The sequence below is a fragment of the Portunus trituberculatus genome, chromosome 4, assembly GCF_017591435.1.
Source record: "Portunus trituberculatus isolate SZX2019 chromosome 4, ASM1759143v1, whole genome shotgun sequence".
Taxonomy (NCBI): Eukaryota; Metazoa; Arthropoda; class Malacostraca; order Decapoda; family Portunidae; genus Portunus; species Portunus trituberculatus.
The window spans coordinates 4,385,071-4,410,070 of record NC_059258.1 but is presented as its reverse complement, the minus strand read 5'-3'; the positions used below and the strand labels follow the sequence as shown (position 1 = coordinate 4,410,070).

Below are 25,000 nucleotides of genomic sequence, written 5' to 3'. Positions count from 1 at the left end.
GCTGGGTGGGGCGAGCAGTGTGCTGGGACGCAAGGCAGTGGTGCAGGGCCGTAGAGAGAGAGCCCAGCCAGTGAGACGCTCCCCTCGCAAACGGCAGCTTCTTATTCCTGAAAGTGGTCTGCGGAGGTGAGTGCTGTGGTGGTTCCTGCCTTGGTATGAGGTGAAAAAAGAGTGAGAGGGAGAGAGGAGGATACTATATGGAACAGAGATAGATGAAAGAAGAGTGTCTAGATTACATCATTACAGAATATAAGTAGACAGATAGAACAAGATTTATAATTAAAGTGTAGAATGCAGTTGATGTTTTGGAGTGACAGAGAGGCTACAATACTGAACACACATAACAAGACAATCATGAAAAATATGAACTAATGTATGTTTTCAGATCACCACGTAAGACAATGAAGAACAAAATTCCAGGTGGCAGTCTGGCTAACCTCATGAAACCAGCGGACCTCCTCAAGCCGGCACACAGCAAGGCATCGGCGAGCAAGGCTGCCATGCATGCCAAGAAGGTCCCCAAGCCGGCCGACCTCAGTGACATACACAAACAGGTTAATACACACACTTTAATATGTGTCATTATTTGTTCACAAATGCACACATAAGCTTTCACTAATTCTTGCAAACACTTCTCAGTATTTATTCTATCTGTATATGTGCCATTTTATTTGTTGACGTTTCAAATCTTCATTCTTTCATGTGAACACAAACGCACGCGCGTGCACACACACAAACATACACTTCCACTCATTCTTGCAAATACTTCTCAATACTTTATCTGCAAACGTATGTCTCAAACCTCCACTGTCTTTCAGAAACTGCGAGTGGCAGTGGTGGAGTCACTGGAGCGGGAGGGGATGCGCATGAAAGACTCACTGTTCAAGGTGTGCTTCAAGAAACTGTTCGCTGTGTGCCATCCCTTTGCCCTGGATGTCATTGGCCAGGGCTCCACCAGCAAGAACATGGAAAGATCGCCACCGCCCACGTCAAGCAGGTCATTGACTTTGAGCGGCGCAGAGCTCAAAAGGCAAGGAAATGATCAGTGTGGGGGGATGGTGTGTGTGTGTGTGTGTGTGTGTGTGTGTGTGTGTGTGTGTGTGTGTGTGTGTGTGTGTGTGTGTGTGTTGTGATCGCTTGGTGTTTTTCTGTTTGGAATTACACTGAAACTTTTTGCTTTGTTTGGTATGTATGATTGTTAGTTGTTTGTTATTTATTATTGTTGTTGCTGTTTTTTTTCTATATTTTTAAGTAATCTTGTCTCACCATACTTAAAATATTTTCCTTTACTGAAGTGGATCCTTCTGTATTTCTCACCATACCTTACCCTTATCCACCTCAACTAATCTAACTATCACATACAATCCACTAATTTCCTTTTTCCACTTAATACAAACAGCAACAATAATAAATAGCAAATAAATATACAATGTTATTTGAATACAATAATTATTTTATCTGAGAGTGAGATAGAGAAATTCTTTAATAATATTTGTTTACCGTGTGATATTTAAAGTTAGGTAAGGTGATGCTTTTAGTGGGTTTTGCAGGCTGTTCTTTTCCTGGTGGTATTTTTAACACTAATCTTGCTATTGGTTCATTTTTGGGCATTTATCTTGTAACAGGTGATATTTTTGGGAGTTTTGATTAACACTAACATGAATTGAATTACCCGATTTCATATTTTTGAGTAATTTTAGACAACTTCATGACAGGATTGGTGATCTTGATTCCTGATAGCACGTTGACCAATCGAACATATCAAATAACTTTAAAAAAATTCAGTACAATCATGAAAAATAATTAATTCCTTGCTGTGATTATAATCAAGCATTCAATTATAATTAATAGAAGGAAGAATTCAATTATAATTATTAGGAAGAGGGAGAAAGATAACATAATTTAAATAAGTTTTAATTTAATATAGTGTACATATAAATATATCGCTCCTCTGACTAGAATAGTTATAGGACGGAATTATTCTTTGGTGCTGAGGTAACACACAGTGAGGCTCACGAGTGCTGAGCTATTAATACTAGTGGTGGGGAAGGCAGGCCCTGTATAGAAAAAGATAACTCAAAACTTTTAGTGGGTGAACAGACAGTATTTGGGGTATTAGGGATAAGATTGTAGTAAGAAGTAAGATTTGAGGTAGGGGGAGAAAGAGAGAAAATTAAATGGGTTAGACAGAGAGAGGGAAAGACAGGGATGAGAAAAAAGGAAACAAAATGAGATAGGGAGAGAGATTAGAGAAAATAGTTGGTAGTAGGCAGATCAAAGAAAGGGAGGGATGAGAAAATGGTTGGTAGAAAGAAAGGGAGGGATGGGTGGGAAGAAAGAAGGAAAGGAAGTCAAGAAGAGGAGAAAGTGTAACCAATAATGCACAAAACAAGAAATTTCCAAGTAAAAGTGCCTTGTATTTTTTTTTTATTTATAATCAGATCAATTTCTCAAGATTGATTTTGTGAGTGATGCAATTTATTATAAGGTGAATTGGTAGACAGACTTGCAGAGTGTAACTTGAGAAACTGATCTGTAGGAATAAGACAATAGATGAAGTGTTGTGTGAGTGGAGTGTGAGGGAGACGGTAACAAAAGTGTAGATGCTGAGACGAGAAAAATATGAAAAGGAAAATAATCATGTAGAGAAGAATTATATTAAAGACAAGAAGAACAAAGTGTAGAGGAGACAAAAATTATAGTGTAGATAGTGAGAGAAGAAAGAAATAGAGAAAAGAATATGGAATATCAAGTCTGTGAGAAGAAAAGGAGAATAATCACTGAAAAAAAAAAAAAAGATACAAGGAATGAGAAAAATGAAGTGTACTGTAGACAACAATAAAAAAAGATAAGAACACAAAGACAAGATAAAAGAACGAAGAGGTTTAACAGGTGTACAAAAACCTACCTGGATATTGATACAGACTACACTTTGTATCGGAACAACTCCTTCACTATAACACTTGTATATATATTTGGAGTTCTAACCCTTTTGATACAAATAGAAATGTGTATTTTTGTACTCTTATTAATTAAAGTGCACATAAGGCTCAATTGTGGGGCTTATTGTAATGTATTTGTTAGTTTTAAAATCTCTCTCTCTGACCCCACAGAATGTTTACAAACCCAGAGTCGCATTTTAAAATCTCTCTCTCTGACCCCACAGAATGTTTACAAACCCAGAGTCGCTTACCACAGCCCCTCACTTACTGAATGCCTCTGTTAATTAACCCCTTCAGTACCATGATGCATTTCCATATTCTGGTTACTATATGGTTATTTTATACAGTTTTGACCTTCATAGACCTTTTCTGATATCAATATAATGGTGTAATCACACCCAAAAGTCATGGTAAAAATGCATCACAGTCCTGAATGGGTTAATGGACAGGGTAAGACTTCCACCCTGAATTAAAGTATTAATTACTAGCTGAAGCAAATAATTTCACAACACTTCTAGAAACATTTAAATTCTTCTTTCCTCACTTCTAAAACATTTCATTATTTCCCCACAACCTCCAAAACCATTTCAATATCTCCTCCATCTTTCCTTACTTGTACAACACTCCATTCCTTACCCGCTGCTGCCACTGCCTCACTGGAAGTTGTATCCCATGGTGGGAGGCCGCCACACCAAGCAGTGATGAACTTTAGCACGTCCTGACACTCGGGAGTGCTTGCCATCTTGGTTGCCATCACCAGCTTGTTCCAGTCCTCCTTGTTGGCTGCCTGTCCGCGCTTCAGGTCCAGGCGGTTACGAATGACAGGGTAGCCGGAGATGACGCAGGGCGGGGCACTGGTACCGTCGCTGCCCATCAGTGACGCCTCATACACCATCCGTTCATCCATTGGTAGAACCTGTGGAGAGCAGAGATAGAGAAGCTGAGTTTACTGAGAAATTAATTGATTGATTCCTTATTTTGTTAATTTACTTACCCGTCTGTCTTGTGGAGTAATAACAGCTGTGCCAAAAACTGGTAAACATGAACAGCAGTGCCACCTTACCTGTTCCACCTGCTGATCCATGGACACTGCCAGCACCCACTCCTTGGCCTCCTCCCTCAAGGGCTCTGGGATGGACAGGGTGTCAGGGAGGGGGATCTCATAAGGGATGTCTGTGTCAATGAAGTCCGTGTGGTCAAGGGAATCCAGCGAGCCCTCCTCTATAGCCTCACACAGGTCCAGGAAGCGATTCAGGAACACAAATGCCATGTTCTTCCAGCCAACTTCCTGTGGTGGAGGAAAAAGAGTAGGTTCTGATAGAATGGTGAGTGAAATGAATGGTGAAGTGTTTAGGAAGAAGTTAAGTCTTGGCTAGGAAGATAAAAAGTCTAGTTTCTGATTACATGTAGAGTGAAGGGAGTTAAAAACATGCATGCTGGAGAGAGTTTTATGATGATACACACTCAGTCTTCTAAATTCTAGTAAACTAAAGATAAAGAATGAAAGAATAAACTATTATTCCTCAAACACACACTCACAAATCTTTCTCCTTGCCTTTCTCCTAGCCCTCTCATCATCCTTAGTCTTTTGCCATCTCTCTCTCTCTCTCTCTCTCTCTCTCTCACACACACACACACACACACACTGTTCTCCCATCAGCCCAGCATACCTTGCAAGCCATTCCCGCCTCATAGAAAGCCTTGTCAGCGGGGAGGATGTGTGTGTAGCGTAGCACAGACACAGACACCTTGGCGGACAGGTTCTCCAGCTGTTGTGTGGCCATGTAAGCTGAGCGGGCAGCCAGATAGTGAGCCAGGAGCAGCAGCAACTCAAACTCTGCCTGTAATAGTGAGGAAATGTCTAAGTTAGGACAGGAAAAGGTAAAAAGAAAGTAAGAGAAAAAGAGAAATTTGAAAACTGAGAAAAAGAGGAAAATTTAAAAACTGGGAAAATGTATTAGGTGAATATAAATAGAAAAGGAGAATATTAAAAGCAAAAAAAAAAAAAAAAAAAAAATCTGAAATGTGAAAAATACATATTGAGAGAAAAGGAAACCTGAAAAGATTAAGACAAAATGAGAAAGGGCATAGAAAAAACAATAAAAATGAAAAAGAGAGAGAAAAGAGAAGAGAATGAGTGTAAGATCCTACACCCACCAGGACGCCATCAGTATCCTCGTGCTGGCGGAGATTATCAACAAGGGAGAGGAGGATGTCACGCAGGTCGGCCCAGGTGTGGTAGGCTTGGGGGGCACAGAGCTGGTGGAGGCTCATAAGGTCCAACACAAGGCGTCGGTAGATGTTGAAGTTCTGAGCAAAGGGAGGCGCCCCGTACTGCTTGTAGAGAGCCAGCGCCTCCACCGCCTGTCCATCCTGCAGGGGAAAGAGAGAGAGAGAGAGTGTGAGTGGATTCAGTTCATCAGTGAGGTAGCACTTTTTTTTTATTCTACTTTTCCATGAGAGAGAGAGAGAGAGAGAGAGGTTTTAGTACTTGTATGAAAAGTAAGCAAGATTAATTTCCTTTTTTTTTTTAACTCATGAGATGAGAACATACACATTGTTATTTTCCTATATTCTAAGTAGCTGTGTGTGTGTGTGTGTGAGAGAGAGAGAACATACAAACACCCCCTTCCACACGGACACACCTTGATGAGGGAGGAGGCATAGCGGGCCAGATACTTGTGCAGCAGCTGTGGGCCGTGTGAGGCGGCTGTCTCCAGGGCACGGGACCACTGGCCACTCTCCACATACATGTCCAGAGCACCCGTCAAGTCCACATCTGCCAGTGCCTCTGCCTTTCCCTCGTTCTTCAGGAAATCCTTGTAGGCAGAGTCCACATACGACTCATACCTGCGGAAGTGGAGGAAGTGAAGTGGATCCCAGCTTGTTACTTTAATGAGTGTCTTCTGTCTTGCTCTGAGTGTCTTGTCTGTACTGTACTTGTTACACACACAAGAATAGAACAAAAGATAAATAACATAAGATATAAAAACAGAACTAAAGATGACAAAAACAAAACAAAAACTGAATAAAAGATATTAGTAAGAACAAAAGATAAATAATATAAAACAAAACAAGAGTCAAACAAAAGATAAATATAACAACAAAACAAAAAAAGATACATAAAAACAAAAGACAAAACCAAACAAAACAAAAGAAACAAAAATAGAATGAGAAAAAAACAAAACAAGAGGGCAGTACCAAGACATTTATTCCTTAATTTGGCTAACTCTACTTATCTTAGGGAACCAGCACTCAAATGGGCCTTTTTTGTAATATTATGTTGCCCTTGACTGGCTTCTCACCTGCATAAAAAAATAAAAAATAAATAAATAAATAAAATAAATAAATAAACAAATCAATTCCAGCCAAACTATCATAACCTGTCACCATCACGACTGTCTCACCAGCACTGCCTGTTGTGTGGATTGGTGCAGTGACGGAAGGCTTAAATATTGATGTTTTAATATTGATTGCTGTGTGTTGATAAAGAAGGAAAATGTAAAAGAAAGATTGAGAGATAAAGGAAAGGGATATTAGAAGGAAACGACAGAAACTAAGATACAAAGAACAAAGGGAATATAGAAAGAAAAGGAACAAAATTACAGAAAGACAGATGAAAGAAACCAGTAAGGAAAGCAAAGAAAAAAAGATACAAACCCAAGGAAAACTACATACAATCTAACTCAACACACTTACCTTGGAAAAAAAAAAAAAAATCAAGGAAAGATGAAAAACTATAATAATAAGAAAAATAAATATAACAAAATCAAATACAAACTAACTTAATCCAAACCCGACACACCTTGGAAGAAGGGAAAAAATAATAGAAAAAAAAAGAAAAAATAGAAATAAAGCAAAAATCAAATAAAACTTAACCCAATTAAACTCTTAGATTGAAAAAGGAAAAATAAATATAGAAAGAAACCACAACCACAGTAAGGGGAAAAAAAAAAAAAAAACTCAAATACCTAACCTAATCCAAACCCGACACACCTTGGATGAAAGAAAGAAAAGAAAGAACGAAACCACAGCAAGAAAAAAAAAAATAAATAAATAAAATAAATAAATCAAAATAAATTGAAATAAGACAAAATGGAATAGTTAAACCTGATACACTCACCTCGGGTCAAACTCACTGGCGACCTTCTTGGCTTTGCTCCACTCATGACCTGTTATGAACGCATCAATGGCCTCCTTCACCAGGTCGCCCGCCAGGAACATCTGAGCTGCTGCCGTGTATCTCTTAATCTCCAGAAGACGGGGACCTGGGTAGGCGGAGAATAGGGGTGAGGGAGGGTGTATGGGGGTGAATGAGGGTGTATGGGGGAAAGAATGAAGGGTTGGGAGGGTGTATGGGGGGAGAATACGGGTGAACGAGGGTGTATGGGGGTGAAGGAGAGTGAATGGGAGAAAGAATGGAGGGTTGGAAGGGTGTATGGGGGAGAATTGGGGTGAGGGAAGATGTGTGTGGGAGAATGGGGATGAGGGAGGGTGTATGGGGGGGAATAGGGATGAGGGAAGATGTATGGGACCAAATGGGGGTGAAGGAGGGTGTATGGGAGAGAATCAGGGCCAGGGAGAGTGTATGGAGGGAGAATGGGGGCCAGGGAGAGTGTATCAGGAGAATGGGGGTGAGGAAGGGTATAGAGATGGGAAGGTGTGGTGTTTGGGGGAAAGAATGAGAGGAATGGGTGAATAAACAAGAAAATGGTAGGGAGAAGAGATAAAAGGCCAAAGAAAATAAGGAAAAAAATGATGAAACACCAAATAAAAGGAGAGAAAGAAGAAAAGAAAAAAGAGGATTAGACCACAGAAAAAGAAAAAGACAAAGAAGAAAAAGAAAAAAACATAAGACCAAAGAAAAGGAAAAAGAGAAGAATGAAGGAAAACAAGTAAAAGTGTGACTAAACAAAAAGGGCAGAAAAAAAGAAAAATCAAGGAAAAAAGAAACGATAAGACTGAAGAAAGGAAAAAAGAAGAGAAAGATGTGGAAAAACAAGAAAAAACACACACACACACACACACTCACCTAACATCTTTGCAACATTGTCAGCCTTCTCCTCTGGCAAGAACTTCACGGCCAGCTCCCCTGCCTTGCTCCACGCCTTCTCCAGCAGATTGATGTCACTGCTCATGTTTGGCGTCAGCTGTGGGGGGCAACACTGGTTAGAACTCAAGGGCCATGGGAGCTGGGATAGGATTGCGAGGGAAGAATGGGAGAGTATTAGAGGTATGTGGAGGAGAAAGGAGAAAGAAGAGGGTAAAGAGAGGGGAGGAAAGAGGAAGGAGAGGATGAAACGAGGGGATAAACTGTCAAGGAGTATAAAGTGAATAAAGGGAAGATGAGGACAAGGAAGGGAAGGCAAAGAATGAAGAGAGAAGAATGACAAAAAAACAAAAGAGAGAAATAGAAAAAGGACAAAGAAAGGAAGAAGAGGTAGAAAATAAAAGGACTGCTTGACTCTAAACAAGTACCCAACCTAACCTAACCATGCACACTCCTGCACCTTCAAAAAACAATCCATCAACTTGACTCTTAACCTCTTCAGTATTGGGATGCATTTCTACCTTGAGTTTTGGGTATGATTAGACGACTTTATTTGCATTAGGTCAGAATATTAATGGCCAGATTTGTCACTATTTCAATCTCCCCCACATGAGTTTATGAAGCGGAAATACATCATGGTACTCAAGGGATTAATTAAAGAACCTAACCTAAACTAACCTAACATAACCTAATCACATATCCACACTGCTTGACCCTAAACCTAACCTAACCTAACATGACCGCACACTCCCGCACCTTCAGATAGCAGTCCACTGCCCGGCCATACTCCCCAGACTCCTCCCACTGTCTAGCCTGGCGGAGGAGGCCCTGAGCATCCTGGGAACCCTTGCTGAGGACGGTGCGGTCATACTCATCCTGCAGGGCGCTCAGTTTGTGGGGAAGGTACTCCTTGCACACACGCAGCGCCTCCGTCCACTGGTTGCTGTCCTGTGGTGGTGGTGAGGGGTGGTGAGGGGTGGGTTGATGTGAAGTGAAGTGAGTTTTGATGGGAGGTTTTGAGGTTTTGAGATGAAGTGTTTTGTGTGTACTAAGAAGAAGGAAAGGAGTTTATTGTTGTTGTTACTGTTGTAGTTAGGAGAGGATTGTGAGTGTAGTATAGATTCTCTCTCTCTCTCTCTCTCTCTCTCTCTCTCTCTCTCTCTCTCTCTCTCTCTCTCTCTCTCTCTCTCTCTCTCTCTCTTTTCTGTGCACTGTTACTACTATTACTACTAGCACTTCACACACACACACACACACACACACACACACACACACATAAATGGAGTGATATCGGGGATTTTAGAACTCAACGATTACCTGAGGGACAAGAACCCAGATATTGTGGGTCTTACTGAAACAAAACTGAGAGAGGGAGAAGACCTGATGAAGGTTGGAGAAGGGAAATATAACGTTTGGAAAAGAAATAGAATAGGTAAGATGGGAGGAGGAGTGATGTTGCTGGTTAAAAAGATATAAAGGTGGATCAAGTGAAAAAGGTATGGGAAAGGCAGAAGTGCTAAAGATCAGAGCAGAAACTAATGAAGGAAAAAGAGGCACTACATAGTGGTGTACGTACCACCTAAGACAAATGCATGGTCAGTACAGGAATATGAAGAAATGATAAGTGATACAGGAACATGTCTGGAAGAAATGTTGGGTGGCTGTGAACGAACTATAATGATGGGAGATTTTAATTGTAAAGAGGTGTGTTGGGAGGACTGGTCAATGGAAGGATCAGAGACAACATGGGGAAATACACTATTGACACTGGCAATGGAAAATGTGTTAACTCAGTGGGTCAAAGAAGATACTAGGTTTGGAGGAGAGGAGCATCGTCAAGACTGGACTTGGTCTTTAGTACAGAGCCAATGGTCATTGAGGAGATGAGGGTGGAGTGCCCTTTAGCAAAGAGTGATCATGCAGTTTTGGAGTTCAAGGTGATAGACGAAGAGAAATCTAGAAGAAATGAAGAATATAAAGTGGGAAGATGGAATTATGCCAAGACAGATTTTGGAAACCTAAAGAAATTCTTTCAAGAGACAAATTGGATGAAATTCAAGAGTGCTAAGGAGCAAATGAAAAGTGGAAGGAATTTATAAAAATATACAAAGAAGGTGAGAAAAATTTGTACCAATAAGACAACATAGAGAAGTTGGAAAGCAGGACTGGTTTAACGATAGATGTGAAAAGGCTAGAACAAGAAAAGAGGATGCATGGAAGAGGTGGAGAAGGAAAAGACGGATTAAGCAGTGGGAAAGTTACAAAAGAGCAAGAAATGAATATGTGTTGATTAGAAGAGAAGAAAGAAAGAAACAAGAAAAGGATATAATTGATAAATGTAAAGACCAACCAAGGCTTTTTTACAGACATGTGAACAACAACATCAAAAATAGAGAAAGTATTGAAAGTTTAGAAGTAAATGGAGTATACAGTGAAGATCCCAGGAAATGGCAGAGGCTATGAATGGATGCTTTCGGAAGGTATTCACAAAGGAGACTGCTTTTGACAAACCACTGGTAATGGAACAGAAAGGGATTATGAAGGAGTTTCAAGTAACGGTGGAGGAGATCAAGAACATGATGGGGAGTTTAGAAGTGAGAAAAGCTGTGGGACCTGATGGGGTATCAGGATGGATTTTAAGAGAATGCAGGAGCAATTGGCAGAAAAAGTTTGTGAAGTAATTGATGCCTCATTAAGGGAAGGCGTAGTGCCCCAAGACTGGAAAAGAGCTAACATTGTCCCAATCTATAAATCAGGTAACAAGAGAGACCCATTGAACTATAGACCAGTGTCACTTACAAGTGTGGTAGCTAAGATGTGTGAGAGGGTGGTGAAGACTAGATGGACAGACTTCTTGGAGAAAAATGACATACTTTGTGAGTGTCAATTTGGTTTTAGGAAAGGGCGTTCATGCACGACAAACCTGATATGTTACTATTCGAGGGTGATAGATGTAATACAGGAAAGAGATGGTTGGGCTGATGGAATATATCTGGATTTAAAAAAGGCCTTTGATAAGGTACCACACCAGAGACTGATCTGGAAACTTGAAATGGTAGGAGGAGTGCATGGCAGTTTACTAAAATGGATGGAAGACTTTTGGTAGGAAGAGAAATGAGAACAATAATTAAGGACAGACCATCAGAATGGGGATTGGTGGAGAGTGGAGTTCCACAGGGATCAGTGTTGGCACCAGTAATGTTCGCAGTCTACATAAATGACATGGTGGATGGGGTGTCCAGTTATGTGAGCCTATTTGCAGACGATGCAAAATTGTTACGAAAAGTGAGATGTGACAAAGATTGCGAACTACTCCAGGAAGACTTGGACAGAATATGGAAATGGAGCTGTACATGGCAAATGGAGTTCAACACGACAAAATGCAAGAAAATAGAGTTTGGCAAGAGTGAAAGAAGAATCAGGAGTATGTACAAGATAGGAAATGAAGACATAAAACCAGTCATGAAGAAAAAGACCTTGGGGTGACAATTACCAATGACCTATCGCCAGAGAGACATATAAACAAAATAATTGGAGAAGTATTGAACTTATTGAGGAACATAAGAGTGGCGTTCGTATATCTAGATGAAGAAATGATGAAGAAAATAATTACTGCAATGATAAGACCGAGGCTTGAATATGCAACAATACAGTGGGCTCGAACTTAAAGAAACACATAAGGAAACTAGAGAAAGTACAGAGGGCTGCAACGAAAATGGTGCCTGACTTAAGAGATTTGACTTATGAAGACAGACTGAAAAGAATGCAACTTCCAACCCTGGAAAACAGAAGAGAAAGGGAGACCTGATAGCAATATACAGAGTGATGATTGGCATGGAAAAATGGATAGGGAAGATCTGTGTATGTGGAATGGAAGAATGTCGAGAGGGCATGGGAAAAACTAAAATGGCCACTTATAGGAGAGATGTGAAAAATATAGCTTCCCTCATAGAAGGGTGGAAGCATGGAATAGTTTAGACGTGGAAGTGGTCAACGCAAGGAATATTCATGATTTTAAGAAAAAGCTGGACATTAATAGATATGGAGACGGGACAACACGAGCATAGCTCTTTTCCCGTATGTTACAATTAGGTAAATACAATTAGGTAAACACACACACACACACACACACACACACACACACACACACACACACACACCCTGTAGAACTTGACTGCCAGTTCCGGCCGCTGAGCCCTGAGCAGCAGTGCCTCAGCCCGGGGGTAGTCCCTCTCTGTGAAGGACACCTTGGCCTGCCCCACCAACACGTCCCCAACAGAGTCTGGGTCGTGCGCCTCCGCCACCCGCTGAGCACTCTCCCAGTCCTGCGCGTGTACATACCTGTCGAGTGAGGTGAGGTGAGGTGAGGTGAGGTGAGGTGATGTAAGATAAGATAAGATTAGGTGAGTTGAGGTGAGGTTAGGTGAGATAAAGTAAGGTAAGGTTAAATTAGATTGGGTGAGTTTAGGTGAGGTGAGGTAGAGAGACAGGTGTGTGTGCATGTATGAAATGAAAAAATAAAAATAAAAATAAAATAATTAAGTAGATCTGACAGTGAGACAGGTAGAGAAATTACACACATCTCTCTCTCTCTCTCTGACTCTCTCTCACACACACACACACACACACACACACACACACACACACACACACACACACACACACACACACACACACACACACACACACATACATGAGCACGGCCTCCTTGGGTTTGTCGGCCTGTATGAACTCTGCCTCTGCCTCCCTGTACTTGCCGTCGTCCTCCAGCGCCATGGCATACTTGTAGTGGATCTCAGGCAACTTCTGCTTCATGGCGATGCGAGACAACTCAAAGGCAAACTCAAACTGTCGGAGGAAGAATGTGTTAGACCTCTCTCCCTCTCCTTCTCTATCTGTCTCTCTCTTCTCTTCTCTTCACATCATTCCTCACCTCACCCCACCTAACCTAACCTAACCTAACAACACATTCCCTCACTTAGCTTAATCTAACTATACCTCACCTCACCTCTTCTTTCTTTTCTATTTCTTCCTCTTCACCTTTCCTTTCTATTCTCTCACTATGTTCTTTTTGTCTCTCTCTCTCTCTCTCTCTCTCTCTCTCTCTCTCTCTCTCTCTCTCTTCTCTCACCCTTCTTTCTTTCCCCTATCTCTCTTCTCACCCATAAACTCACCCTTACATACCGACCCTTTAAGCTCCTCTCCGTCTCCCTCTCACCTGCATACTCTCACAGGCATAGTCAATACACTGCTCCAGGAGGCCGAACTTGTTGAGAAGCTTTACGGCCGCATCACCTCTTAGCGTCCTCGCCCACAGGAAGGCTACCTGTTTACCTGCACTGGCCCCACCTTGCTGTTTGGCCACCTGTTGAAGGGATACGAGGATTAGCGGGGGTTGGAGAGAGATGGGAGAGAAAGAAGAGTGTTGAAGGAGTTAGAGAGATAGAGATGAGTTTAATGATGAGAGATAAGGAAAGAAAGAAGGATGTTTAAGGAGAGAGAAATGGGTAGAGAAAGAGGGGTGTTTGATGGTGTATGTAGAGTGAAGAGAGAGAGAGGGAGAGTTTAAGAGTGACTGATATGTGAATGCCAGGCAGGTGGGGTTTGATAGGGAGTTGTGGGTAGGGGTAGGTGCGGTCAGGGGATCTTAAAAGTACTGTAAAGTGTTCTAGTGTTTTGTATCTTCCTGGTAAACTCTTTCATTATTTTTCTTTATCAATGGTTTCTCTCTCTCTCTCTCTCTCTCTCTCTCTGGTAAGGTCTTATTATGTTTTGATTGTTTGTTTGTGTGTTTCTGTCTCTGGTAAACTTAATTCTGTTAATTTCTTTTGTGTGTAAACTCTGGAAGAAAAATAATTAGAGAGAAAGAGTCTGTCAGTTAGTCAATCAGTCAGTCAGTCAGTCAATAAGTCATTCATACAGTCAGTCAGTCAAATTAATGAGTAAATAAAGAAGAAATAAAAAACACTAAAGAAACACAACAAAAGAAACACATACACACACACACACCACCTCTCCCCTCACTCACCCTATATGCCTCCTCCCACATGTCAACACCCCGGTACATGTTGACGGCAGCCTTCCAGTCATCGGCGGCAATATAGTGCTTCTCTGCGTCGTGGTAATTCCCCTCCTGCTCCAGCTGTGAGGCCAAGTGTAGGTGGGTGGACTGAACCAGGTCTGAATGGTACTCCTTCACAAGACGCATCATCTGTGTGGGGAGGAAGGCTGTCAGTGAGGCGATGGGGGTCTTGTGGCTGACTGACTGACTGTAGGAATGACTGAATGATTGACTATGAATGAATGAATAAATGATTGACTGACTGACTAAATGAATGACTAAGTGACTGATTGACTGACTGTATGATTGACTGAATGACTGACTGACTAATTGACTGACTGACTAACTAAATGAATGACTGTATGAATGACTAAATGACAGACTGACTGACTGACTGAATAAATAAATGAATGACTGTATGAATGAATAAATTACTGACTGACTGGCTGACTGATTGATTGATTGACTGATTGAATAAATGAATGACTATGAATAAATAAATGACTTGACTGACTGACTGACTAAATGAATGACTGTATAAATGAATAAGTGACTGACTGACTGAATGACTGACTGGAATGTATTGAGTATTTGTGTTGAGTTTTGTAAGAGTGCTTTAGTTTGTCTTGTGTTGGTTACTTTTTGGGGTTTCTAAGAGGAGGTGGCGAGGTTTCCAGGGATTTTTTTCAGGGTTAGGTTAATTCTTGATGGGTTTTCAGGGATGTTTTAATGATTGTTGGGGTGGTTTGAGAGGTTTAAGACAGACGTAATGGGGTTCTCAAGGGTGCTTATTGAGGTTGTGGTTTGTTTCATGAAGTTTTGTTGGATGATTGAGTTTAAAATGTCCTTTTTGTGGGAGTATTTTTTATGTTTTGGCTTATTTTTGTTTTAAAGGTTCCAAATTGAGGTAATTGGGTTTTCAAGGGTGTTTACTACAATTAGATTACATTACAAAGGTGTGTTGATAATTCTAGAAGCAGCTTAACACACACACATACACAACACACATACATAAATAGAAAGATAGTTTACTGACACACACACACACTCACACACAGATAGAAATAGAGTTTACTGAAACACACATACACCAACACACACACACACACACACACACACACACACACACACACACACACACACACACACTAACTAACCTGATCAAACTGCCTCTGCTTCTTGTACATGGTGATAGCAAGGTCAGGCTCATGGACAGATATATACAACTTCTCTGCCTCCCTAAACTTGCCCTGCTCCTCCAACACTTGTGCCTGGTTCACGTACATCACCGCCACCTTGTCAGCGCCCATGTACTTACTGGCCAGCTGGTGTGCCCTCTCCCACTCCCCTGTGAGAGAGAGGGAGTGGTGCAGTGAGAGAGACTTAAGTATTGTTGCTTTCTGGTGGTTGTGTGTAGATGAAGAAGGGAGATGTGAAGTTATGGTAGATGTAAAAAGAGATTGATAGAAAGAAATACATGGATATTAGAAGGAAAAGACACAAAAAGTAAAATAAAAGGAACAAAGGGAATGTATAAAGAAAAGAAAGAACTGTGGGAAGGAAAAGAAAAGAAAACACAGTAAAAAGAAAGGAAAGGAGAAGAAATAAAGGAAAAATGTAAATAGAAAGCAAAAAAAGTTAAAATAGAAAAAAAAAATAAGAGGAAAAAATTAAAACAGCAAAGGAAGATAAAACTAACATAGAAAAAAAATATACAAGAAACTGAAAGAAAGGTAAAAAGGTATAAAAAACAAAGAAAAGATGAATAAAAAGAGAAAAATAACAGAAAAAAATTAGAAAAATAATGCATACACAAACTCATCCAAACACTGATACAGACACACATACAGACACACACACACACACACACACACTGATGCAGACACACATACACACATACACTGATACAAACACACATAGACACACACACACAAACACATACTGATACAACACACACACACACACACACACACACACTAATACAAACACACATACAGACATGCACACACTCATACAAACACACATACAGACACTCACACTGATACAGACATACACACATACAGACATCCACACACACTGACAAACACACACCCACACACTGACAAACACACACACACACACACACACACACACACACACACACACACACACGGTAGTTCAGTGGTTAGAGTGCTGGCTTCACAAGCCAGAGGACCTGGGTTCGATTCCCTGGCCGGGTGGAGATATTTGGGTGTGTCTCCTTTCACGTGTAGCCCCTGTTCACCTAGCAGTGAGTAGGTACGGGATGTAAATCAAGGAGTTGTGACCTTGTTGTCCCGGTGTGTGGTGTGTGTCTGGTCTCAGGCCTATCCGAAGATTGGAAATAATGAGCTCTGAGTTCGTTCCGTAGGGTAACATCTGGCTGTCTCGTCAGAGACTGCAGCAGATCAAACAGTGAATCACACACACACACACCTGCCTGGTTATACATAGTGATGGCTTCATTGTACATGCCAGCTTTCAGGTAGAAATACTCCGCCTTCTGCAGGTCATTGAGGGAGGCAAAGTGTTGGCCGAGCTTCATCAGGTGAGGCTTCAGGGCATCCTCGTCATCAATCACCTATACAGTGAAGGAAAGGTGAAGCCATGAACACACCTCCACTAATATGTACACACAACACCACTACTACTAACATACATACACACACACACACACACACACACACACACACACCACACACACACACACACACCTCCATTAATACAGTACGTACTGCCTTCCATTTTCTGACCACACCACCACATCACCACCACAAACATCAATAACAACTCCTAAATCATACACATCCTGACCACAACACCACACCACCACCACCACCAATACCACCAACACACACACCTCAATAATATGCATGGCCTTCTTCCACTGCCTGGCTGCAATGGCCGCCTCCAGACCCTTGATGGTGCGGCCAGCCTCAATGAAGTGACTGATGGCTGCATCTGCTTGTTTGTTGGCTAGCAATTCATCCCCCCATTCCTCCTCCAGCTGCACCACCTCTGTAGGGCAGGTGCATGGGTGAGACAGAGAGAGAGAGAGAGAGAGAGAGAGAGAGAGAGAGAGAGAGAGAGAGAGAGAGAGAGAGAGAGAGAGAGAGAGAGAGAGAACCACTTTAGAAATAAATATAACAGAAAAACACATACATACAACAAAAACAATATTAAAAAAAAGGCAAACACACAAACATACATACATACTCGTACATACCTACACACACACACACACCCTGAAAAATAACAAAACAGAAAGAAAACACACACACGCACACACACACACACACAGCACAAACTTCTAACCTGAGGGGAACATGTGCCTGGCCAGCTCCACCGCCCTAGAGTACGCGTGGCCTTTGCGGTAACTCTCCAGTGCCTTCTGTTGCTGCCCGACCTTCTCATGCAGTTCCCCGGCCTGCTCAAAGAGGTCGGCCTTCAGGAGGGCGGTGGCAATGCGGGAAATCATCTCAGGGTCCTCGCGTAGCTCTGTGACGCTGGTGGCTAGCCTGGGGTGTGGGGTGAGGGTGTTACACTAAGATTAGGTTAGGTTGGGGTTGGTGTGGTGTGGTGTGGTGTGGTGGTTGGGTTGGGTTGGGTTGGGTTAGGTGAGGTGAGGTGAGGTGAGGTGAGGTGAGGTGAAGTGAAGTGAAGTGAAGTGAAGTGAAGTGTGGTGTGGTGTGGTGTGGTGTGGTGTGTTCAGGTGAAGTCTGGTTTGTAATAAGATGAACCAAACCAAACCCAACTCAACCTAACCCAACCTAACCTAGAGGTCTGGCAACACAAAATAACATGAACCAAACCTAAAAATAATGACAACAACACATGACCAAAATCAACATAACCCATCCCAACCCAACCTAACCCAACCTGGAGGCCTTGGCGGGCATTCCAGCCTTGAGGTACATGTTGATGGCGGCTGAGAAGTCCCCCTCGGCCTCCTTGAGCTGGCCGGCACGCTCCTCCTGGTGTGTGTCCAGCAGCCACTGTGTGTGTGCCCGCCGCAGTGACTCCACATCTGGGTGACCCTTGATCTCCGCCAACTGTACCGCTGCGGGGGTTACATTAGATTAGGTTAGGTTCAGTTACTTATCGATTCTTTTATATGTAGGAGGGGAAAGCCAACCTAGGGCAACAAAAATAAATAAATAAATAAATGAATAAATAAATAAATAAATAAAAACAAATATAAATAAGTGAATAAAGAAATAAAAAGGGCCCACTTAGTTACCAGTCCCCTTGCAGGTTGGACACATTAGGTTTGATTAGGTTAGATTAGCAAGAGGTTAGGTCAGATAGAAGAGGTTAGAATACATTTAATAAGACAACAAGTTAGGTTTGGCTAGACTGAGTTAGGTTAAGTTAGATAGCAAAAAAGATCAGGTTAGGCTAGGTAGGGGACATGTCAGGGTTGGGTTAGGTTGGGATAGGATAGGATAGGTAAAAAAGGTTAGATTAAATATAAAAGGTTAGGTTAGACTGGACAGGGGACATGTTAGATTAGGATATACTAAATAGGTAAAGAGGTTAGGTTAGTTTATGTGAGATGTAAGAGGTTGGAGGAAGTTAGGTTTGCTTGTATTTGTTTTAGGTTGGATGGGGAAGATGCTAGGTTAGGTTAGGTTAGGTTAGGAAAAGTAAATTATGTTATGCTAGAAGGCGGGAGGTATTAGGTAATATTAGAAAACAAGAATAGAGTAAGAATTAAGAGTTAGATTAGAGAACAGGATACACAAGAATAGGCAGAGGAAGATGAGGATAGTAAGAGCTAGAAGTTAGACAAGACACAGTTCAGCTCACCTTACCTAACCTAACATAATGCAACCCTAGGCCAGTGTGTACCTTACCTTACCTTACCTAACCTAACCTAACACAACCCCAAGCCAGCGTGTACCTTCATCCCACTTGTGCAGGTCTTGGTACATCTCCATGGCGGCATCCAGCTGGTTGTTGTCCAGGTAAATGCTCTCGGCTGTCTTGAACTGCTGTTCCAGGATGGCTAGTCTGGCCTGCACCTCATAGTGATCCATGCCCTCCTCTCCTGCAGCGGTGAGGCAGAGAGGCAGAGGCAGAGAGAGAGAGAGAGAGAGAGAGAGAGAGAGAGAGAGAGAGAGAGAGAGAGAGAGAGAGAGAGAGAGAGAGAGAGAGAGAGAGAGAGAGAGAGAGAGAGAGAGAGAGAGAGAGAGAGAGAATGAGTGAGTGACAGGGAGTGGAAATATTCATGTTACAAGCAGGGAGAAATAAGTGACAGGTTTAATGAGTTAAGGACAAGAATGAGTGAGTGAGTGAATGAGTGAGACGGAATGAAAATGAGTGAAAGGGAGTGAGTGAGTGAGTGAGTGAGAGTCAGGGAATGAAAATAGTTTAGTCCAAGGCAGAAAGAAATAGCAAATAGCAAACATCAGACAACAAAACACACACACACACACACACACACACACACACACACACACACACACACACACATCTAAAACTAAAACAAGAAGACCTCCCTCATTTTCTCACTTTCTCACACACAAAAACACCAAACAGTACACAACAAACACTTTAACCTAATCTAACAGCAAACACAAAAACAGCAATCCAACCCAACCCAACCCAACCCAACCCAACCTAACTTAACACAACCAAATCCAAACTTAACCTAACCTAACCTAACCTAACCAAGGGAAACGAAACCAAACCTAACATTAACTAAACCCAACTTAATCTAACCTAACTCAACACAACCTAACCACACCTAACTTAACTTAACTTAACCTAACCTAACCTAACCTAACCCAAAACAAACCAAACCAAACCCAACTTAATCTAACTCAACCTAACCTAACCTCACCTCACCTAACCTATCCCAACCAAAACAAACCCACCAACTTAATCTAACTCAACCTAACCTAACCTAACCTAAGCCTTACCTGTCTGATCCTGTACCAACTCGCGAATTTGGTTGATGCCCTGCAAGTAGCGCACCTTGGACACCTCACCCAGCGCTGCAAAACACCTCTCGGCAATGTACAAGTGCCGTCCCTCCAGAGTGAGACGTCCTAGGGTTCTCCACATAGTTTCGGCCTCTGCGGTGAGTGGCAGTGTCTGGGAGGAGGGAGGAGAGGTTGGTAATGGTGGATATATTGCCCGTACTGTTGACCCTCAGTAACTCAGACTAATATGGGGAAAGGTTCGTCTGAAAAATGCAAATGTTTGAATCCCTCCCTTCTCACACACACACACACACACACACACACACACACACACACACACACACACACACTCCAAAACCTTCAAACCTTAAATTACCAGATGGTGTAGTTTACTTTTTGCTAATTAAATACCGTTTCCACCAGGAAGCCATAATTAAATGTCTTGTGCGGTTGCATCACAGCCTGACTCACGCCCAACACAGTACGTGACCAGGCGTCAGAAATAACGTCCTTACAGGCATAAATTGACGAGGATTAGAAGCAGAAACTTCCAGAAGAGAAGACAACAAGAAACAAACAAACAAACGTATCTTGTTTCAGTCACACCAGCTTTTAAAGGTAGTTTGATGGTTGTATTGACAGATTAATATGATTTCTACCTTATCAATAACAAAAACACTACTATGGATAAATTTTGCCATCTCTGTGGACCTTAAAAAATAGTGGTCACAAAACATATATTTTCAAAAGACTCTGGTTTCAATCACACACACAGGTTTTTAAAGGCAGTTTGATAGTTCTATTGACAGATTAATATGATATCTACTTTATCAATACCATAAAAGCTCTTACAAAAAAAAATTCTCATCTCTAGGAATTTGAAAAATAGTGGCCATATAATCTATACATATTTTGAAAAGACTCTTGTTTCAGTTACACAGGTTTCTAAGGGTGGTTTGATAGTTCTATTGATGGATTAATATATTTTCTACTTTATATATAGCAAAAAACACTCGTAATAACCAAGCTCTACTTATCTGTGGACTTTGAAAATTGTGGCAACATAGCCTATATTTTAAAAGGACTCTTGTTTCGGGCACAGGGGTTTTTAAGGGAGGTTTGATGGTTCTATTGACAGATTACATTGATACCTACCTCATCAAAAGAAAAACACTCTTACAAACAAAGTTCCTCACAACTGTGGACTTTGAATAATAGTGGCCACTGAAGTTGTATTTCTAAGAGACTCTTGTTTCAGTAACATGGTTTATTAGGGGTAATATCATAGTTCTATTGGCAGATTAACCCAATTTCTACCTTATCAGCAGTAAAAACACTACTATGAACAAATATTATCACCTCTGTGCTCTTTGAAAAATAGTGTCCACATAACATATATTTTCAAGACTCTTGTTTGTCACACAGAAATTTAAGGCCACTTTGATAGTTCTGCTGACAGATTAATAGGTTTTTAAGGGTAGTTTGATAGTTTTATTGACAAATGAATATGATGTCTAATTTATATATAGCAAAAACACTCATACGAACCAAGTTCTTCATATTTGTGGACTTTGAAATTTGTGGCAACAAAACCTTTATTTTAAAAAGACTCTTGTTTTAGTGACACAGGTTTTTAAGGGAGGTCTGATGGTTCTATTGACAGATTACCATGATATCTACCTTATAATAGCATAAAACCTCTTATGAAAAAGATTCTCATCCGAGATATCATTGTCTGAGTTATCGAGGTTTAACAATATTCTGAAACCCTTTGCTCCCACCATCATTATTTCCGAAGGTTCTAGTTCAAGATACTCGTGCTTTTAGGAGTATTTTTATAGTTATTGTGATGGATTGACACGTTTTTTATTTTATCATACGGAGGAGTCGTCTTGAAAACCCAGCTTGTTGTCTCTGTGGCCTTGAAAAATTGGCATGGTGAGAGAAAAAGGGTGTTTCTGAATATGACTGTGTATGTGGTATGGTTTGGTATGGTTATCCTGCACTGGTTCAATGATAGTGTTTTTCTTACTAATAATGGTTCTTTGGAGTGGTATTTGCCTAGATTTTGACTTTTTAATGGTGAATCTGTATGTGGTATGGTTTAGGATGGTTTGGTATGGTTTGGCATGGTTTAGTATGGTTTGGGATGGTTTGGGATTGTCATTTCCCACCTCATCTTCCTCTTCCCTTTCCTCCTCCATATAATTTTCCTCCTCCTCCTCCTCCTCCTCCTCTTGTGTCTCCTCACCTCTAAGTAATTCATGGCCCTCAGGTAGTCGCCGTCATCAATAGCAGTGCCAAATTCAATCAGCCCTTCATCCAGTGCGTACGACAGCTCCTGCACCCCATCCTGCACTATCACCTGCAGAAGGGAAGGGGTGATGGGGTGACGGGGTGATGGGAATAATGGGTAATGGTTTCTGTGTATGGGTTTTGGTGTTTGGTTAGTGTTTTTTTCTGGATAGAGAATAAATTGAGGTATTTTTTGTTTATATGGATGAAACACACACACACACACACACACACACACACACACACACACACACACACACACACACCTACCTCCGTCCGTCCATCCACACGCTCCACATCCGTCACCTCGCCCTTGATGTGGAAGGTGGTGACTCTCTCTGGTGTGTCGATGTTGTACCACACACACAGCTGCTCCCGGCTCTGTGCCACCACCACGTCACTGCCCGGCACCCACTGACCACACCAACACCAACACCAACAACAAGGTGAATATTATCAGATGGAAATTAGGGATGTACAAATGCTTGGGAATTATGAATGAATGAATAAATGTTTGAGAAGAATGATGATGTATAAGTAAGAATTGTGAATGAATATATGAATGAGAAGAATGATGTTGTATAAGTAAGTGATGAAAGAATGTAAAAATGAAGTTGTATAAATTAGCCAAAATTATGAATGAATGTATGAATGAAAAGAATGATGTGTAAGTGAATAAGAATGGTGAATGAATGTAAAAATGAGAAAAACTACATGAATATACATAATTGAAAAGAAAGGAATGAATGAGTGAGGCAATAAAACTCAAACAATCTCACTCACACACACACACACACACACACACACACACACACACCTGGACAAACGTAGAGTAGTTAAGAATGGTTGACTTGTTGAGTGAGGCCACACTGACAAGCATCAGTCTGAGTCGCTTGTCCCGGAACAGCAGCTGTGACCCGGTCTCATTCAGCTCCAGCCAGTCAATGCGCGAGTCGTGTGTCACCTGGCCCAGCGTTAGGCCATATGTAAGGTCAACTGGGTGAAGAGTGGGGTTAGGTTAGGTTGGGTTGGGTTGGGTTGTATTGGGTTAGACTAATTTAGGTTGGGTTAGGTTAGGCTAGGTTAGGTTGGGTTAGGTTAAACTAGATTGGGTTGGGTTGTATTGGGTTAGACTAATTTAGGTTGGGTTAGGTTAGGCTAGGTTAGGTTGGGTTAGGTTAAACTAGATTGGGTTGGGTTGGGTTAGGCTAAGTTAGGTTGAGTTAGATTATAATTAACAGCATTATAAGTAATATAAGGAGTATTTTTAAGTATTTACAAGATGTGTGCAGGTGTGGTGAAGGTTTGGTAAATGTGGTGTGTGTGTTCATTTTAGAGTGTTTCAAGGTTAAGTTAGGTTAGATAACTTAGAAGTGTCCTCCTCCTCCTCCTCCAAACACACACACACACACACACACACACACACACACACACACACACGGCCCGGTAGCTCAGTGGTTAGAGCGCTGGCTTCACAAGCCAGATGACCGGGGTTCGATTCCCTGGCCAGGTGAAGATATTTGGGTGTATCTCCTTTCACGTGTAGCCCCTGTTCACCTAGCAGTGAGTAGGTACGGGATGTAAATCGAGGAGTTGTGACCTTGTTGTCCCGGTGTGTGGTGTGTGCCTGGTCTCAGACTTATCCCAAGATTGAAAATAATGAGCTCTGAGCTCGTTCCGTAGGGTAACGTCTGGCTGTCTCATCAGAGACTGCAGCAGATCAAACAGTGAATTACACACACACACACCTATGCAAATGGTCTTGAGATCCAGCAGGTAGGCCATCTTCTTGTTGTCATCCACACCTCTCTGCCTCCTCTCGTTAAGCCGCACACTGATCAGGTGAGGATTCATAAACTCCGTCCTACAGGTGAGAGCAGGAGGGAGAGGGAAAAGGAGAGGGAGAAGGAGAGAAGGTGTTTACTTGTATTTGAAAGAGAGGAAGGGAGTCAAAAAGTCTTCACTATAGCTTAAAACACTAAAAACTAATACTGATCATGAAAAAATGCTGAATATCTTATAAAACACACACACACACACACACACACACACACACACACACACACACAGAAAGAAAATTGCAGAAGAGACATTAAGAAGTACAGTTTTCCTCACAGAAGTGTAAATAAATGGAACAAGCTTAATGAGGAAATCAAAGCTAAAACTGTCCATGCTTTGACGAGGAAACTTGATAATGGAGAGACAAACTTGATACGTACTATGAGATTAACCCCTTCAGTACCAGGATGCATTTTCATATTTATTCTGGCTACTATTTGGGTGATTTTACACAGCTTCGGAGACACAATGTTGGGATTAGAATAGCAAAGACTCTGACCATTAATCCTTTGACCTCCATAGACCCTTCCTAATGCAAATAAAATCTAATCATACCCAAAAAATAAGATAAAAATGTATCTCATTATTGAAGGGGTTAATATCCTGAAAACACACACACACACACACACACATACACACACAGATATGTTAAAAAATATAGTTTCCCGCAAAGATGTGTTGAGACTTGGAACAGTTTGAGTGAAGAAGTGGTGTCAGCAACGAGTGTGCATAGCTTTAAAGAAAAATTGGATAAGTGTAGATATGGAGACGGAGCCACACGAGCATACAGCCCAGGCTCTGTAAAACTACAACTAGGTAAATACACACACAGACAGACATACGTACACACACTCACCGCACAGAGCCC

The 25,000-nt window shown here is 41.5% G+C and overlaps 2 protein-coding genes across 2 annotated transcripts in view; one reads left to right on the top strand and one right to left on the bottom strand.

The window, feature by feature from the left end:
* Positions 1 to 2,209, top strand: part of LOC123511491 (mdm2-binding protein-like) — an 11,785-nt gene extending 9,576 nt beyond the window's left edge. Inside the window, 4 exon segments of the mRNA XM_045267438.1 lie at positions 1 to 126; positions 386 to 554; positions 819 to 966; positions 969 to 2,209. The exon segment at positions 1 to 126 is cut by the window's left edge and continues 75 nt beyond it. Coding sequence (XP_045123373.1) covers positions 1 to 126; positions 386 to 554; positions 819 to 966; positions 969 to 1,042 — 517 coding nt within the window. The 3' untranslated portion in view covers positions 1,043 to 2,209.
* A 1,268-nt stretch (positions 2,210 to 3,477) lies between these two features.
* Positions 3,478 to 25,000, bottom strand: part of LOC123511485 (intraflagellar transport protein 172 homolog) — a 30,798-nt gene continuing 9,275 nt past the window's right edge. The window contains 25 exon segments of the mRNA XM_045267427.1: positions 3,478 to 3,618; positions 3,621 to 3,858; positions 4,006 to 4,230; positions 4,613 to 4,783; positions 5,100 to 5,315; positions 5,588 to 5,792; positions 7,066 to 7,210; positions 7,975 to 8,092; positions 8,749 to 8,940; positions 12,153 to 12,333; positions 12,686 to 12,840; positions 13,211 to 13,357; positions 14,021 to 14,203; positions 15,211 to 15,401; positions 16,508 to 16,652; positions 16,932 to 17,089; positions 17,387 to 17,589; positions 17,951 to 18,131; positions 18,975 to 19,121; positions 19,996 to 20,170; positions 22,250 to 22,363; positions 22,564 to 22,707; positions 23,111 to 23,289; positions 24,042 to 24,157; positions 24,989 to 25,000. The exon segment at positions 24,989 to 25,000 is cut by the window's right edge and continues 193 nt beyond it. Coding sequence (XP_045123362.1) covers positions 3,596 to 3,618; positions 3,621 to 3,858; positions 4,006 to 4,230; positions 4,613 to 4,783; positions 5,100 to 5,315; positions 5,588 to 5,792; positions 7,066 to 7,210; positions 7,975 to 8,092; positions 8,749 to 8,940; positions 12,153 to 12,333; positions 12,686 to 12,840; positions 13,211 to 13,357; positions 14,021 to 14,203; positions 15,211 to 15,401; positions 16,508 to 16,652; positions 16,932 to 17,089; positions 17,387 to 17,589; positions 17,951 to 18,131; positions 18,975 to 19,121; positions 19,996 to 20,170; positions 22,250 to 22,363; positions 22,564 to 22,707; positions 23,111 to 23,289; positions 24,042 to 24,157; positions 24,989 to 25,000 — 3,964 coding nt within the window. The 3' untranslated portion in view covers positions 3,478 to 3,595.